Source organism: Felis catus, chromosome D4 (assembly GCF_018350175.1).
Source record: "Felis catus isolate Fca126 chromosome D4, F.catus_Fca126_mat1.0, whole genome shotgun sequence".
NCBI classification, from domain to species: Eukaryota; Metazoa; Chordata; class Mammalia; order Carnivora; family Felidae; genus Felis; species Felis catus.
The window spans coordinates 75,907,046-75,925,499 of record NC_058380.1 but is presented as its reverse complement, the minus strand read 5'-3'; the positions used below and the strand labels follow the sequence as shown (position 1 = coordinate 75,925,499).

The following is an 18,454-nucleotide window of genomic DNA, read 5'->3' as shown; positions in this document are numbered from 1 at the left end:
TAGCAGCTCTACAATTTAGGATGTGAAAGAATATTGGCCACTGTATTGTTTTGAGAAAACACAAATGCAGCTAGATGGACTGGAAAAGGACACACGAGCCCCTGGGAGGCTGCATCGGCCAAAGGCTAGTATTGCTGGAGCTGGGAGGAAATTCAGTTTCTTTGTTCCTAGTAAGAAATAGACCTTAACAGAAGATACAGAGGAGGAAAAGGAAGAAGGACAGGAAGTATAGAGGAGAGGTCTCTGTACAAAGTCCTGGGCCAGATGAGACAGGAAACAAGGACATAAAGGATTTCAGGATGGTCGTTTTACCAAAAAGAGCCAACTGGAACTTCACCCAGCACTGAGGCTGCAGCAAGTCAGAGGGAAAAGCTGAGGCAAAAGAAATGGAGCCATCAAGAGAAACATGCCATCCTCTGCCAATTTCAGTCCGGAAAGCACATTCCTAGGCTCCTGAGACCCCATGGAGTCAAAGAGAAAATCTGAGCTGGGCTTGGCAGTCCCAGAAAGCATGTCATTTGCTCAGGAAAACTGGGCTCTCATAGCTCCAGCCGAGGTGAATCAGATTACATTTTGATTGTTTAATTGTCCAGTTCTCCTCCTAAATGTCTGAAAGGAATTATACCAATAGCTGTTCGGAATTGAGTCCATCAGGCAGGCCCAGAAGGAATTATCAGGGCCATCTTCTTGATGTTCCTCATAACCCAATTTGTCATCAATCCCATTTTGTAGGTGAGAAAACAGAGTCCCTATAAGGGAATGTGAGTCACTCAATCTAGAGTTGGGGCTCCCTCCAGGTCTGACTCCTAAGTGCTCTCTATCTCTCTCTCTTTTAAATGTTTGTTTGTTTGTTTGTTTATTTTGGGAGAGAGAGAGCGAGCGAGAGAGCACGAGGGGGAAGAGGCAGAGACGGAGAGAGGGAGACAGAGAGAATCCCAAGCAGGCTCTGCACCATAAGCAGAGAACCCAATGAGGGGCTTGAATTCATGAACCACAAGATTGTGAGCTGAAATCAAGAGTCGATGCTTAACCAACTAAGCCACCCAGGCACCCCACCTAAGTGCTCTCTTGACCCCACCACAGAGCTTTTTACCCATGAGCACAGCCAAAGAACATGTCATGGAATCAGGAGAATTTGGATGAGTGGAGTATCTCAAAATCAAGAACTGGTCATACAATAAGATTTCACAACCTCCACCCCCTTGTCCAGAATGGTGCCCTTTGCTTCCACATTTCTTTACCAAGGGGCCCCATTTGTCATTCCGCATGTTAGACTCAAAGGAAAGAGGCTGTTCTAAGATGCATTCACCACCAGAGACAACTAATGGAAAACTTCCCAAGAAGAGAGAGAAAGGAGCCTGCAACATTGCACACCTGCCATGCAGGAGAGGCTTGGGAATGCAAATGGCAGACACAAGGTAGATAATTCCACCAGATTGGTGGGCATGGCATGCCCAGCAAAGGGTCATATCTAGAGTCAAGACTCCCGCCTTCTGGCCTCAGTGCTAATGGTAATGTCTTCCTCTTTTGGGCCTCAGTTTCCCTATCGCCAAATTAAATGATTATCCTTGATGACCTCTGGGCTTCTCCAAGCTCTGAGGTTCCAGTCTTCAGTGGGGTTCTGGGTTGAGGGACAGGCTTCAGAAAAGGTTAAAGGGCTTTAGCAAGTAAGAACAGGCTTGACTCTCAAAACCTGAGCAACTGCTCAGAGTGGAGCACAAGTGAGAAAGGAAGAATCATTTAACAGATTACATCTTAGCATTGCTCATGTCGAAAAGTGGCCTCATAGGCAGCTGTGTGATCTTGGACAAATCTCTTCTCCACTGTGACCCTCAAGTCTCCAGGCATAATCTGAGTAGTGGTCTACTATCAGCACCCAGCAGTGGTTCGGACCCAGTGGCATCCTAGTCCATCTGGGGCCCTGACCATCCCAAACACCAGGGTGACAGATGGAGAAAGAAGCATTCTCTTAGGAGTTGTATGAGAATCTCTCTTGTAGGGGAAGGGTGACCCTGTTTTTTGTGGGGAAGATGTCCTGATGAGATCATTGGGACCCTCCAGGGCCTGGCTATCTGATTCTGAGAAAGAAGGAAGGGTCTCCTCCTGAGACAGAAAAGAGAATGTGCAATTCCTACAGCGAGGGAAGTCATAACAGGCTCTGCAGGGAGATAGTTGGGGTGAGGAAAAGAGTTGAGGGCAGGTACGAAGGTTCACCGCTATAGGATGTGGCCACTCTCTTTGTCCACTCAGCTTACATCTCCATATTTGGTAATGTTTGAGAAATCAGGAAGTGCTCAATGATGTTGAGTATCTTCTGGAAGCAAGTAAGTAGACTGAGTTTTCAGTCTGAGGTTAAATAGGCAAAACAGACAGAAAAGGCAATAAAAGCCAGTAGTACAATGTGAACCTTTGAGAAAGACCTTTGTAGGATGAAGGCGTGCTCACTTTATTTTTTTAAATATTTTTTTAAGATTATTTATGTAAGTTGTCTCTACATCCAACGTAGGGCTCGAACTCAACCCTGAGATCAAGAGCCCCATGCTCTTCCACATGAGCCAGCCATGCTCCCCAAGACATGCTTACTTCAGAAGCCCCACTCCACGGTCAAGTGCACCCAACACAGTTGAGTTGAGGTTGATGAGGTGATATAAGTAATGTTGCATTTTTAGCTCTTTAATTAAACATTTATGATTTTGAAGTTTTGTTGTTGTTGTTGAACTTTAGAATATACTTCCTCTCATCCATTTTTGTGGGTTCTACCTGTGCTTGTAATGCTCATTTACTACAGTGCTTCGGTAGAAGTGACTCTAAGGCTGTGGGTTTGCAGGATATTTTGCGTACATCTTAAAGAGGGCTCAGAATTTAAGTGAAAGTGGGGATATTCAAGAAAAATTCCCTGGGAATAGAAAGTTAAGTGTTTGTTATATCAGTTCCCAGGGGCTACACTAGTGATTGCCTGTCCTGGGTGGTGGCTGCTTGTCTGATGACACTTACCTCCCAGGTTCTGGGAGGAACATGGAGGAAGGAACCCGTCTCCACAGCTCCCAGGACTAAGGCCTCCATGGGATGAAGAGGTCAGGGCTGGGAGAGAGGTCATGGCACAGGTTCTCACAAGGATGCCCCTTGGGGAAGGGGCTCAGTATTCACTGAGCACTTTCTCTGGCTCTGGAATTTTATACACACCATATCTTTCAGTCCTCAACTAGACTCTTCAATGTGGACACTCCTACTCTAATTTAACAGATGAGAGTATTGAGGCTCACAGTCATGAAATAGCTCTTCTAAGATCAACAGCTGGGGCAGAGCCAGAATTGGAATCCCAGTCTGTCTGATTCTAATGATAGTGTGCTTTTTGCTTACATTATACTGCTAGAAAAGGAAAAATGAAAGGAAGAAAGGGAAGGGAAATAAACAAAACATGGAGGGAAAAGTTGTTCACCTCCTTACCCCCTCACTTGAGAAGAGGGGCATCAACAAGCTCGAGAGAGAGGTAGCTGGACCTCCACCCAGTCCTTACTGCCTCCCACACCCTCGCAGATGTGTCATGGAGAAATGCTTCTCTGCATTCTCCGGAGAAGAACAAAATTGGGATCACCAACTATCAAAATGGTGGTCCCTCTGGGCCTCATCTCCACAGCGGGGTCACCCCCCTTCTACCATAGTCAGCAGAGGAGCAACAGCAGAAGGGTCTGAATCACTTTAAGAACCATTATTAGCCACAATGGGGGCTATAATAATCAATGCTAATTTGCACACTGCTGCTTCCCAGAGGCCCCTGATTGAGAGGAGAAGTGTGATTTCTTGGGCTGGAGTTATTAACACACGCCACATCTAGGCCAAGGGAAGGGCTCAGACAGCCTGAAAGGTGGGGGGCTTATAATTTCCACTGTCTCTTCACCTCTCCCCAGCCTATGGCTTTCGAATACCTCGCATGAAATGGCTATAGCTTCTTTACTCAAATCGTGTTGGGTTAAAAATGAGGGGACCCAAAGGGTGCATCCCATCAGTGCTTCCTGTTTTTCTTTTGGGGTCTTTTAGTGATACTGCTTGGTCTTTCATTCATTTCTTAAACATTTCCTGCAATATTACTTTTATCAATTTATCCAGCCATCCAGTCAAAACACTCTGTTGTGTCTTATTAAGTGCAGGTTCTGGGCTTGTTGACAGCAGATGTGAACATGGATTAGCCACAGCCACTGCCCTCCAGGAACTCATGTCCAGTAATCGTTGGAAACTCTGCTTCCCCCTGAAAATTTGGGGAAACTATTGACCCTCTCCAATCACCAAAATGCCTGCAACTCATGAATACATAACATTACATATAAGTTTAAGGGAATTCATAGACCTCATGCCAATCCCCCTGCATCCCATGGAAGTCCACTTATCCCCACTCAGTGGAATGATGGTAGGACCCATGTTTCGTGGCAGGACCCATCTGAGGGAGGACCCATGCTTGAGTGAAATATCATTTTGGGTGTCTCATAAAGGGACAATGTTCCCTCTGATAAAATAAGCAAAGGAGAGGATCCTGCCACCTCTGAGAAATGGGTATACAGATCTTCCTCAACATACGACAGGTCACATCCTAATAAACCCAACACACATTGAAAACATTGTAAGTCAAAAATACATTTGTATTCCTAGCCTACTGAACATCCTAGCTTAGCAGGTCTACCTTAGACATGCTCCGAACATTTACATTAGCCTACAAAGTGGGGCAAAATCATCTAACGCAAAGCCTATGTTCTAATAACATGCCCAATACCTCATGCAATTTCTTGAATACTATGCTGATGGCGGCAGACAGAATGGCTGCGCGGGGACAGAGTGGTTGTATAGGTATCAGTTGCAAGGTACTATGCCCAGCACCACAAGCTGTGTCAGACGACATGTGCTAGCCCAGGAGAAGATCAAAATTCAGAATTCCAAGCACGGTTTCTACGGAATGCATGCCACCTTTTGCACCGTTGAAGAATTGTAAGTTGAAGCATCATAACTTGGAGATCATGTGTCATGTTAAAACCCAGTATTCCAACTGGAAGCCAAGAGCATTGGTTCTGAAAATACCACTAGCTTGCTCTGTGATTTTGTACATGTTCCTTCCTTCCTCTCACTGGACCTCCGTTTTATCATGTTTCCAAACAATCACTTATTCCAAGAGCTCTGAGAACCCTTCTAGTCCTGACATTCTAGGTCACCCAGGCCGGCCTCTTCTCCATTTCCAAGATGTGGCCTCTTCTTCAGGAAGCCTGATTATGCCTCACTCGCCTCAACACCCCGATGTTGCCCAGGAGATCCCAGATCCCAGCAAGTGCTCCCCACTCACACCTGCTCCTCTCCCAGCTGGCCCTTCTTAAGGATGATCTGTGGCTTTGGTGACAGACACCAACGTGGATCCCACCCCAGAGAGTGTGGCCTCAGGCAAGTTCTTTAACCTCTCTGAGGCTCCATTTCCTCCACTGGAAATAACATGGGAATAATAATACTTATCTCTTAGGCTTACTGGGCCCTAATCCTATCCGGTGAACGAGTCACGTCACTTCCAAATGCTACTTTCTTAGAATCTTTTTCCTCCTCCCTCCCTTATCCCTGCCCTCTCTCTTCTTTTCTGTGAGACTTGTCATATTTATCCCCATTCTACTTTCTCCTCGGCTGCACAGCCAGGCAGTTTCCATAAACTGCACTGGTGGAGGGAAGTCAGAGGAGCAGATAAACCCCATCCAGCCCTTGAAAGTGTTGGAGACCCAGGGGAGGGCCTGGAGGCAGCCTCTGGGTTTCCCACACAGGAAGCAGGGCCAAGCAGAGCCGAAGGGCCCTCGATACCTTTCAATTGCGCAGGGTGACGGCATTGGAAGGAGCACGTGCTACCAAAGGTGGTGCCTTTAAGGCAGGAGAAGGACGCGGCGTAGACGTGATGCTGGTCCGGGACGCCACAGTCCACTGGCTCACACGCCACCTGCTTGTTCCACTTGCCCTCGGTGCAGGTCACCATGACGCTGGGTCCCGTCTGAAAGGCAGAGGTGGGCACGGTAAGGGCATGCAGACAGAATCCCGCAGGTCGGAAGACCCTCTTTTCCCCCAGCGACAGCTCAGAGTCTCATCCTGGCTCCAGGAGGTCACTGCTTCAGCTCACTTTTGACAATCCCCACAACTGGTTGGATTTGGTATCTCAGTTCCCGTTCTCCAGATGCAGACACTGAGGCTCAGAGACATCGATTGGCTCCAAGTTACACAGCTGTAAAGAAGATACATAGGACTCGAACTAAAGGCTGCACTCTTAACTGCTCCCTGGAAAGTCTTCCGGATTAGTATTCCCATTGTGTTGATGAGAATCTTAAGACTCAGACCTCTTGGAGCCTGACGACTTCTTTCCTGAAATAGCCTGTGAAATATGGCACAACAGTGGGTCACTGGCTCTTGGTCTTTGTATCTTTTCTTGGCTCTGCAGGAGGTAATAGGGAGCCTCTTGTTCTGCGTGGTACAGAGTGGGCATAGCCCCGGGATACTGGAGGCCCGGATGTGAGTCCTTTGTGCTGAGTCTATGGGCAGGTCCTTCTCCTGACCTGAGCTTGCCCGCTCGCACTGAACCCAAGGATTGCTCTAAGAGCCACTCCCTGCTCTGAGATCTGATGGTTCAGTAGTTGAGAGAGATAGACATAAACAAGGAACAAGCCTGGGACAAGCGAAAAGAGTCGGCAGGGATTTGAACCAAACCAGAAGATGGCAGGGATGCGCGGGTGGAAGGGTGAGGCCAAGCTCCAGAGCCAAGGGAGGGACTGCCATCAGCAGCCCGCAGGCTGCCATTCAAGGAGGGAGCCGCCAGATCCCAGGGGACTGAGGATGCCAAATGTTGATCTGGGATCTTAAAAGCAAAGGACATTTTTCCCCTCCTAAGCACACATCAAAGGGAGCAGAGGTCCTTCGCTGCCAAAACAGCCTAATTGTTTCCACAGGAGTTCAGACCTGCCGTGTCTGACACGAGGAAGTAGGTGTCTAAGACAAGTGATCGAGGGCTCCGGGGCTCCCACGTGGGACTCTGTTCAAGCCCAGAAGCTCTACACAAAGGTCTCTCATAGACAAGTAGTGTGCGCTATGTGCCTTCAGCATGAAGGTGACGCCCGCTGGCAGGGTCCTGGGAAAGGCTGCATCTAGTGACAGAGCCCCTGGCACCCTCAGATCTCATGGCTTCACGGCCCCCTCACCCCACTCCCCACAGCCACCTGAGAGCCCACGGCGGCACGTGGCTGAAGCAACATCCTGCCCACGGCCATTCCCCTTGGGCAGCACACTTCCCTCTTCCACGAGCTCCTCTCATGACTCGAGGGCTCTCCCTGTGACCAGTGTCAACGCCAGACTCCAAGCCACCACCGAGTGGGCAGCCAGACGACCTTTATCAACCATGATCTGACCACGTCACCTTCTTCAACAGCTCCCTGCTGCCCCGATAAAGATAAACCTCAAACTTCCTGACCAACCTAATAGGGCCTCACACTGGTGGATCTTGCTTGCCCGCCCCCCAGCCTCATTGCTTGGACGAGTTCTCGAAAGAAAGAATCGGTCTGCAGCATGCTGTTTCTCACCAGCAGACTTCCATCTGCCATCTCTGCCTGTGCACAGAGCACCGATTTCTCCCTCCCCAGCCACACACCCTGGTGCCTATCTATCCGGTGCTTTTCAAGCCACTTCTTCCAGGGTGAGGCCCTCTAGGCTTCTACCACACCCTGCACTTGCCTTTACCCGTGTTTCTCACACTGTGAAGTCATTCCTCACTCCTTGGCTGCTCCCGGCAACAGTCACTAGGCTCCTGAAGAGAAGGAACTAGGTTTATCTTAGTGACATTTTTTTTTTTTCCTCCCTCTAGCACCTAGTACAGCATCTGGTTCCTGGCGAACAGATGTGTTACAATCTGTTTTACAATTACCATGAATGAGCGAACACCTCATTGTCGGAGGGCTCACCTCTTTCCAAAGCAGCCCCCTCAACTGAAGCAGAGCTCTGCCTGGGAGGATGTCATTCCAAAATGCTCAGCCTCTGGTTCCGCAGGCTTGTAACCCTCACAAAGACTCCGATACAGGTTGTGTGGAACGCTACCTCGCACGGGAACCATTGTCTTAGAAATTCCGGACCGGTGGGTTGACTCATTCAATCCACACATATTTACAAAGTATCTCCTGTGTGGCAGCACTGTCTGAAGTGCTGCCGATCCAGCAGGGGACACGCTCACTGCCCGGTCGGCCTCTCCCGGGCTGGAGAGGGGACCCTGAGCCCAGCACCTGCGCACACCTGGCTCTTGATGAGCTCGTCATCCCGCTGGATCTGGAGCACGTAGCCTGTCCGGCAGCTCACGGTACACCGGGCGCCGTGGTAGCGGTCGCTGCTGGAGCAGTTGAGAGAGGCGTTCTCCACCGCCAGCTCTGGGCAGTCAGCGGCCTCACATGCGAAGTGCACACAGCTGGGGAGGAAAGGAACAGGAGGGTCAGAGGGAGTTTCCCTGCAGGATCACTGCATGCCAGCTGGGAGGTAAAAAGCTCAAGGTGTCCCCCTCCAAACTTTTGGGAGCTGAGACAGAGGAGAGGGAGAGGTGCCGGCTTTGGTGAGGAAGACTCTGGAGGCAAGGGCCACAGTGTATCAAAGGGCACGGTTTATGGAAACAGAGAAGCCAGGGTTCAAACGTGGCAGAGAGCTGTCTGTGTTATTCATCTTCAAACCTCACAGAACCTCGGTTTTTCCATCTGTGAAACAGGGATCATGATCACAGCAAGTACACACTGAGTCTCTCACGTGCCAGGCACCAAAGACGAACAGCAGACTTTGTATTCTGTAACAATACTCACTTTCGAGGGCGGTGGTGAGAAATCAGATAGGTCAGGAAAGGCACGGAGCAGAATTCCCGGCACGTAAAGACACTCCCTAACTGGCAGCTAGTGGTATAAACCTCTACCATGCTCTATGCTCTATAATCTAGAAGCTGTGTGACTTTGGGCAAGGTATATCACCTCTCTGAGCTTCAGAGCACTCTCAGATTTGGCCAACCCATAGGGTCATGAGACCCAACTGAGGTGCTGATTGTAGAAGTCTTTTATAAACTGTAAGGTGACTTCTGGATTGTCAGTAAAGCTGTTCAATGATCATGCCTTGCTTCTTGGTGTGGCTGCTGTTCTAATCTTGCTGTCGATTTGAACTCTACCCACTTCTCAAGTCTGCGCTCCATGTAAATTTGTACAGGAAAATTTCCCCTGTATTCCCTGTGTTCCCAGGGGAGATCCCTGGCAGGCCTTCTGCCCTCCTTTCTCTGACTGGCCTCACGCTTCATGCATTGAAAGCACGGGGTCCGGGTACCCACCATGTGCTGGAATGTGTGCTAATCCTTAAGGAAATGGAAATATAAAATCCCTGTACTGCATGGTCTTTCCCCTTATGTTTACTGTTACACAGACACTCAGTAACTTTAGCGACTATTCACTGATTGCTTATGTACATGAGCTCACTCCATGCTCACAACACCCCTATGAGCTAAGTGTTATTCATTTTATAGCTGGAAAAATCGGGGACCGGTGAGATCAAGTTACTTCTGTAACTTCCCACCCAGATGTGTGGCTCCAAAGTCCTTGTTGTCAACCTTGCCCCTCACCTGGACTAGAACTTTGCTGAGGGTAGAGATAATGCCTGTTTCATCTTGGGGTACTCTGCACTGCGATAAAGATGCTTTGCATATGGTAGGTGCTTCTTAGTAGCAAGAAACAAGTGGGGGGGTCTCGCAATTGCTGTTAAGCACTTTGAGGAGGCTGAGACGTTCACTGGGAACACAGAAAGCTTGTAGGGGGCAGTTTTCTCTAATGTTTGCCTCTCTGACTATGTCCACACCAATGACGGCCACAGGGTGTGCACAGAGAGCTAGGTCTAGATGTGCGCTCAGAGCCTCAAGGCTTTCACTTTCCTGTGTTTATCTAGGAGACAGGGAGTAAGTGGTGGCCAAACCAGCTTAAGAAGAAATTCACAATTTTTTTTCTTGGTCCCCATTTCAGGACACCCCACTGAGGGTTTTACAGGAAGATAGCTACCCATCTTCATGCTCTATGTCCTGCTCAGAAGTATGGGGAGAATCAAGGGGTAAGGGTGGGGGTATGAGCTAACAGCCTCCAAACATCACAAATTCACTTTTTAAAATACTCGGAAAAGGGAAGCATTTGAGGCTTTAGACCCACACCCACGCGGGCTTTGCAATCCCCACATAACCCCCTTCCCAAAGGCAACGCATGAGAGGGATTAAGTGACACTTGCTGAGATATTCGATTCTCCGCCCTCCTTTCTACCCCCCCACCCCACCCCCGACAGTCTCCCCTGCATTGTGCCATGTGGAGGCCTCTAAGAGACTATAACTCTGGAGTCAACGCAAGGGCTCTGACACCAAACAATGCATCTGTTCACGGTGTGTAAGCGCCGGGGGCAAGAGCCACATGGTTCCAATTTAAATAGATTTACTCTGTAAGCTACCAGCTCCTGAGCTAGTCTTCTGACCTATGCCTTACAGTGCGGCCATGCTCGCTCTGTGCTCCCAGGATGACGGCCAGGGGGCTCCGGGCTATGGGGCCACAAAGGTAAAAGCAGTCTGTACCTGCCCCCCACCCCCATGTCTCTGCACATTAATGTTCCTCATAAGAAAAAGGATAAACTGAAACAATGGATTTCCTACGATGGAAAAGGCACAGGACTTAGGAACTGGGCAAATCCGGCCTCTACATCCAGGAATGCCCCTTATCGTTAACCTTGGAAAGTTACATAGTACATTGAGCCTCAGTTTTCTCCTCCGTAAAATGGAAGTAAGGCAACTTCTCTCTCAAGAGTATCAACAGGGTGACAGGTCAGCCACTCATTCATCTATTCCACAGACCTTGGGTGGGGGCCTCAATGCACACCAGACACTGTTGTAAACCCTGTGGATACATGAAAATTCCTGCCACCTGTGTCTTTGAGGAAGAAGGACATGCACCCCAGAAAAGTCATAAAGAAGCCTATTTCAGGCACAGAAAGGGCACTAACGAGGAAATTATAGAGGACGACTGTTGGGGGTTGGGGGAAAGGCACCATGTGCAGATGGGTCAGGGGGAGGAAGCCTCCATGAAGAGGGGACATAAGAACTAAGACCTGGATGAAATGAAGGGATAAGCCAAGCAGAGGTGTGGAGCAGAGGGAATCCCAGGCAGAGTAAAGAACACATGCAAAGGTCCGGGGCAGGATGGAGCTCAGTGTGTTCGTATAATAGAAAGGCCCATGCACAAGAAATGCTTTGGAAACTATGATATTGGCAAGAGAAGATGGTTTCTCTGGCTCTCTCTGCTGTGGAAGGAAAATATCCCCTGGTACATGAGTTATCTGACCAAAAGGTTTCATGGCCAAAAGAATAGGGTAGCATTGGATTCATGACAAGTCAGTTTTCTTTCTTTCTTTTTTTTTTTTTTTAATTGCAGGACTTCTCAGAACCTTGATGAGGATTTCCAGGAGGGGCTAAGACACACATCATTTTCCAAATTCTGATAACCTTTTCCAGTGTGTCATTTCTGGATTAGTGTCCTCCAGAGAACACTGTGGGGACTGAGGCATCCCTGCTTTTTCAGCACATCTGTGCATGCCTGGCTCACAGGCTTCAAAACAGGGAGAAAGGGGGAAGGGAAGGGAATCCGTGCCAGGTATGAGCCCCTGTGTTTTACCTACATCACCTGATGTGCATCCTCACCATAACTTCTTGAGGTAGTACAATTACTCCCATTTTCAAAAAGAGGAAAGTGAGACTCAGTGAGTTTAGCTGGCTGGCCAAAGGCGCTCTGTATGGACAGAATGTCAGTGCTGTTGTGCCGGCCTGTCCCCTAAGCCCCTGCTCTTCTCTGCATTCCCATCAGCTGGAATGTATGAACACATTGTCCAAAAATGATAAACATTACCCCAAATACCCCTCCCAAATAACTCCCTGACACGGCCCTGTCATTTCTAAAACACAAAAACAAAAATCAAAACAAGGAAAACAAAAGAAAAACCTCTGTCTTCATTTTAAAAAGGGGGCAGGTGGGGCTCCTGGGTGGCTCAGTCTGTTCAGTGCCCAACTCTTGATCTCGGCTCAAGTCATGATCTCTTGGTTCATGGGTTCAAGCCCCTCATTGGGCTCTGCACTGATGGTGCAGAGCCTGCTTAGGGTTCTGTCTCTCCTTCTCTCTGCCCCTCCTCCACTTGTGCTCTCTCTGTCTCAAAAAATAAATAAATAAACTTAAAAAAAAGTCTTTAAAAAATGGGGGAATGATTTAATACCCATGATGGGCAACAAAAATAAGAAAGAAAAAAAGAAGACACTTCTCGAAGTTGGCTAATCCAAGGGATGGGGGAAGGGGCTTTTATCAATGAAATTCTCACAGGTGGGTAAAGGAGGAGACACACATCCCCCATACAAATATATGTAAATATTTTTTCCATATATATATATATATATATATATATATATATATATATATATAATATGTTTACTTATAGACTCAAGTTTTGTATAGAGGTATATCGTTCAGTGATTCAATAGCCAACCCCCAACTGCTGTCCCCTCTGCCCAGGGAAATGGCCCCCAGTCATGCATAACAGGATCCAAAACTGCTCAACCAGGATCCAAAAGACCAGCACTGGAAGGGCTGCTGAGGGTGCTGTTCCTGGCTGTGTCCCTTGACTCTTGGCCCAAGTCCTATAGCTACGCCGTGGGGAAGGGGGATAATAATAATCCCTGTTTATAGATCACTGTGGGTTACCTCAGATGGAGACCACAGAAAAGTCAGCATGTCCACACTGGAAATGAATGGAAGACACTCGTGGCACCTTCCCAGCGCTGCAGGGTCACTGGGAAGGGAGACTGAGACAGTGATGAAGGTAGGGCTCCTTTTTCCCTTCTGGGGAATGCAGCGACTACTGGAAGGGAATCCTGAAAGGCTCTTGAACCCTGGAATCCTAGAAGCCAGAGGCAGTGGCCCAGGGGTGATGAGGCCCCGTCGGATGCCTGCAGGGTGGGGACAGCAGCACGTTGTGCGGGGCGCCCGAGGGAGGGGCGGCTGGCTGAGCAGCAGGTCACTACTGGTGCAGGTGGCCCACGGCACCGACCCCATCGTGTCTCCAATCTGCCGATGTCTTTACTATGAACACTCCCGACGTTTACGTGTTGGCAACTAATTACAGAAGAGGATTAACGGGGGGCAAATCCACGTTGTTTGTGGCCTCATCGGGCCCGTGTGGCAGGAATCTTGAAACTTCAGATGAAGAGGAACCTGCTTTGCCCCAGGAGGCCTGAGAACTGGATTCTGATGCCAGTTCTGCTGCTAAGTGGCCGGGTGGCCTGAGGAACTCCCTTCCCTTGCCAGGACCTCATGAGAATGTAGAACCAGAGAGTCTCTTAGAGGCTTCCCAGCTTTCAGGGACCACAGTTTTATGGAGACAAAACAATAGAGGTATCTAATTTCACAGTCCTTTGGAAGGGGAAAAACAGACTTTGATAATCCCAGTTATTGAAAGGACACAGAAGCAGAGGAAGGCCAGTAGACATCTGACAGGAGTGGAGATTAAACAACATCTGGGAGAAGAGTCAGGAGCATCTGGTACCTTCCAAGAGACACACACGCTCAGCCACAGCGGTTCCATCTGCAGATGTGTCCCCCAGACCAGCGACTCCCAACAAGCATTCTGAGAGGTGCTGATCCCTTATGGGCTGGCCAGTGTGGGGGAGCCTGTGGTCTCTGGCCATGAGAGGCTTCTTGCTGGGCTCCAAATCTCATACACGAATTCCTATAGAGTCATCTGATGGGATGGATAGTCACCTGTGGGCTCCTGGCAGTGCACAGACTCCAGGGATCCTTGTAGGCACATCAACTCACCCCCACCCCACCCACAGTCTAAGCCCACAATGGCTACAAGGAGTCAATCTGGCCACAGGAAGAATTTGTTTCCTCCTAGAGTTGGCTTTCTAAAAGTTAGCTCTCTATCGGAACTGTCCTTCTCTGGGTGGGCTGGCATGGGGGAGTGGGAAGAGTTTCAGGTAGAGGAAGGAAGGAAGGAAGGGAGGAAGGAAGGAAGGAAGGAAGGGAAGGAAGAAGGAAGGAAAGAAGGAGGGAGGGAAGGAAGGAAGGAAGGAAGGAAGGAAGGAAGGAAGGAAGGAGAAAAGAAAGAGGAAAGGAAGGAGGGAAGGAAGGAGAGAGGGAGGGAGGAAGGAAACAGGGAAGGATGGAGGGGGAAGGAAGGAATAAAGAAGGGAGGGAGGAAAGAAGAAAGGAGGGAGGGAGGGAGGAAGGAAGAAAGGAGGGAGGGAGGAAGGAAAAAAGGAGGGAGGGAAGGATGGAGGGAAGGAAGGAGGTAGGAAGGAAAGAGGAAAGGAAGGAAGGAGGGAGGAAGGAAAGATGGAAGGAGGGAGGAAGGAAAGAGGGAGGGAGGGGGGAAGGAGGGAGGGAGGAAGGAAGGAGAGGGAGGGAAGGAGGGAGGGAAGGAAGGAAAGAAGGAGGGAGGGAAGGAAGGGACAAATGAAGGGAAGGGAAAGGGGAGAGGAAGAGAGTACTAATTGTATAAGCACATGGCTCACTGAATTTTGTAATAAACTGTTCAATTTCTGTTTAGAACCCCAGGATAGATAGATAGATAGATAGCATACATGTGTGTGTCAGACACACAGGAGCCTCGATCCATGGTGTGGCTTTCCTCACTGAAGAAGCCTCTTAACCCACTCACCACCATCACTACGCGCCCCCCGTTGTCCCCGCTTCCCCTAGGTGTGGAGCTGGGCTTGGGCTAGAATCCCACAACTGGACCTCTCATTTCAAAGCTGATCCTGTTTCCTTGGGCCTCTGAATTTATTCCGAGTGCTGCACCGGGACTGGAGACCCTTGAATCTAGGTCAGAACCCCCGCCCGAATGGATTTTGCTGTGGTGACGCTTCTCCCAGGGCAGCCCGCTAGATATCATGCCGCTCTCGGGAGAAGAGAAGGAAAATGAGGAGGGAGAGGGTGGGAGAGGAGGCAGAGTGGGCGGAGAGGGAGGGGAGACAGCAAGAAAGAGAATCCGTGGGGTGGGGACGAGGGAGGGGTGGAGGGCTGGAGGCCGGGAGGCCAGAACAGCCCCTTTCACTACCTGGGAACCAGCTGAGAGTCAGCGGGCCGTTTCTACTAGAGCCAGCTGAACTGTGTGCTATAAAAAGTGATGCTATTTACCTTGGTGTTCTGAGAATGGAGAAAAACATCCCACGGTTTTTTACAGTTGTTGCTTATTTCTCTTTTCTTCCCTCTCAGTTTGTTTGTTTTCAGGCACATTTATGCGGTCCTGGCTATTTGGGTAAATGCCTCTTCAGCTCTCCAGGGGCAGCCGCCTCCTTCTCCAACCCCTCTCGCCCCCTCAGAGCACTCGGGTGCGGGGTGGGGGGGTGTCCCAGCACCCCCGGCCTTGGCACTGGGTGCTCCGCCCATCTTAGCCAGGTCCGCGCTCAGGGCTGAGCCGCTGAGACCCTCAGAGCCCCAGCTCGCTCACGTCCCGCGGTTCTTGTCACGAAACGCTCACACATGAGCATTCCTGACAAGTCCTCTCGTCTCCTAGACGTGCTTGGCTCTGTTGAGCGCTTGGCTCTGGTGGCTTTTTGGGGCACACAAAGCAGGATTTTGCCTCCTACTACCTGGACCGCCTTGACTCACCCTCTCTGTCCATACCTCGCAGGACAGGTGTGATAACAAAATAAAATAATGAAATAAGATAACTAAACACATGTTGCTTCCTTTCCCCTGCATCTCACCCCTCCCCATTCTTGGGAACTACGGACTGTTTGAATTGGAAAGAAGCACAGAGAACATTCGATTCATCACCGTCATCCCATGGATGGGGAAACTGAGGCCCAGAGACATGGTATGACTGGCTCACAGTCGTACAACTGGTCAGACATGCGGCAACGCTTTGTCCCCGCTCAGTGCTTCTCAGTCACGAGTCCAAGAACTCAACAGATATTAAACAATTGATTTGTTTCTGAGGTTAAACACTTGTAACTGTTTACTTCGGACACAGGAACTGCTAATTAAGAATTCAAAGAAGCCAGTTGTTGGCCTCAGTCAACTTGCCCATGGTCCTGGTGGCTGGTTAAGGATGGGAAAGCATTGCAGAAAAGGTCTAATGGATTTGCATTTCCCATCGACATTGTTTCCCTGGGTTCTGAGAATTAACTTATTTTTATAGTCTACAGAGCCAGGGATGAAAAAGCCCTTTTAGTGTGAAATATAACAGTGGGTGATATTTAAGGAGCTCTTTTGCCTCCGAATGATTGCGACAGATTTTGCACAACAGAAGCTAGAGACAGTGGGTGCAAAACAATGTGGGTTTTGCAACCACCTTTTGTGTCCCCTGTGGTGGCAAGGGCGTGGGAAAGGCAGTGGCCACCACCCCCTCCGCTTTCCTCTCCTTGCTCCCAGGTATACAGGGCTGGACTGGATTGCCTTTCAGAGCGTCTCACTCTGGGGGAGCCCACTGGGACTCCCCCTGTCGTACTGTCTCCTTCTGGATCTCATTAAACAAACGTGAGAGGTGCTGTGTGAGCCTGGACCCACCCTTCCCCTTTCGGGGCCCTGGAATCCTAGAGGGTAACACAGGCGTTTGAGACACTCCAGATGTACCCGATGATCTCCGGGGCTTCTTCCAGCTAGAAGAATTTCATGCAGAGAAGCCCCACTGTCAGATCAGAAAGTGGCCATAAATATTCTGTATTAATACATCAGCCTTGCACAGTGCCTAATGGTCTACAAGAGGACTTTCATCTACGGCGCACCATTCAGCCTTCATGACCACCCGGTGGGGTAGATATCATCCTCCATTTATTCCAAAATAGGAAAGGAAGACTCAGAAAAGTGAAGTGACTTGTCATGGGCACACAGGCAAGAAGGGGAACGTTCAAGCCCAGGTCAGAGTATCACCAAAGCTCATATTCTTTCCAGGAAAACACCATGCTCTCTTCTCATCGGACCACTAGACCACTCAGGGGCTAGTTTGGGGAAGGTGGAGAGACTTCCCCATCACTGAAACACACAGTAAGCTGGGATGAAGCAAACAGCAGTCTCCCTCCATCCGCCTAACTATTCCAGTATTTCAGAGCTGGAAGAGAGCTAATCCACCTGTTTTGTCTTTGTTCAAATGCGGATGCTGAGGCCCAGAGAGGGAACGCGACGTGCACCATGCAAGCAGGCCACTGTCAGCGCCAGGCCTGCGAGCCAGGTGAGGGGGTCTTTCCACCGCCCATTCCTGCTTCCCTCCCTCACCCCTGGAATCCGGAGACGCGCAGGCCTCCCAGGCCCACAGGCAGAGCCAGCCAGAGGCCAGAGGATGGAGAAGGGAGAAACACGCAGACTTTTTATAGCAACACACGCATCTAGGCAGTTCCAGAAGGCGCCCATCTGCTTCTGGCTACAAAACGGCCCAGGGCGATCAGACCCAGGGTCCCTTACCTCTGCTCGGCAGGGCTGTAGGTCTCCCCTCTCTGGCAGCTGCTCAGGGTGACGGGGTCAAAGTTGTCGAAGGAGCGGAGGGCCACCCCCGAGATGGCGACCAGGGGTGAACTGAAGCTCACACGTACCGCCTGGCTGTGGTAGAAGGGCTGGCTGAGGTCATGCACCACAGGGATAATCAGGGGATTGTTCCTGCAGCTCAGGACATGGAGGCCTGTCAGGAGAGACAGAGGGCCGAGGGGCCAGGCTCATTACTCAAGGCCAGTCACGCCCTCCCCAACGGGCCCTTCCCGAAGCCCCCAGACCCTTTCATGTCACTGCACAAAAGCACCATTGGGTGGCCAGTGGGGATTTTGAGTTTGATTGAAAGTTTCTTTGTCTGCCTTTTTCTCTTGGTTCCAAATCTTTCCAATCCCTTTGCCTCCCTGCCCCCTAAGCTTTCTTGTCACCTAGCGCCCACAGCCTCTCTCCCTCCCCCAATGGCCACCTCTCAGACTAGCATCGCTGGCCCTGACCACCCTCCCACACTGCATGAGGGCTGGATGGTCTGAGTTGCTAGTTTTCAGGCTGCCTTCCCCATCCGCCATAAAGATGGTGGAAATAATTCACAGCAACACACTCTTTCCAGAGTAAGAAGCCTGCTCTCATGTTTAATCCAGGAACCGGGGAGCAGCCCTGTGAGGTAGGGACCTCTGCGCTGATTCAGCAGAGGTAAGACTGAGAAGCAAGGGCAGAAGGTGGTTTTCCAGGGTCACACGGAGCAGCCAGCAGGGTAAAGTCTACATTGAACCCAAGCTTGCTTCAGCTCTCGGTTCATTCTAGAACAGGGAGCAGGTCCCCAGGCTTTGAGAAGGAAGGGAGAGGGGCAGGGAGAAAGGGCACACCCAGAAGAGAGAAGGGGGCAGTGGGGTGGGATGGAGTTGGAAAAACAGACACTGGCTTCGGTGTCCAATGGACCTTGGTTCCAATCA

At 50.0% G+C, this 18,454-nt stretch overlaps 1 protein-coding gene across 1 annotated transcript in view; it reads right to left on the bottom strand.

Annotated features, from left to right (window-relative positions):
• The window catches only part of PAPPA (pappalysin 1), a 241,865-nt gene that overhangs the window by 50,686 nt on the left and 172,725 nt on the right, over positions 1-18,454 (bottom strand). Inside the window, exons 13-15 of the mRNA XM_023242643.2 lie at positions 17,484-17,697; positions 8,284-8,452; positions 5,824-6,007 (exon numbers count right to left, since the gene is read on the bottom strand). Coding sequence (XP_023098411.1) covers positions 5,824-6,007; positions 8,284-8,452; positions 17,484-17,697 — 567 coding nt within the window. The remainder of the gene's footprint in view (positions 1-5,823; positions 6,008-8,283; positions 8,453-17,483; positions 17,698-18,454) is intronic.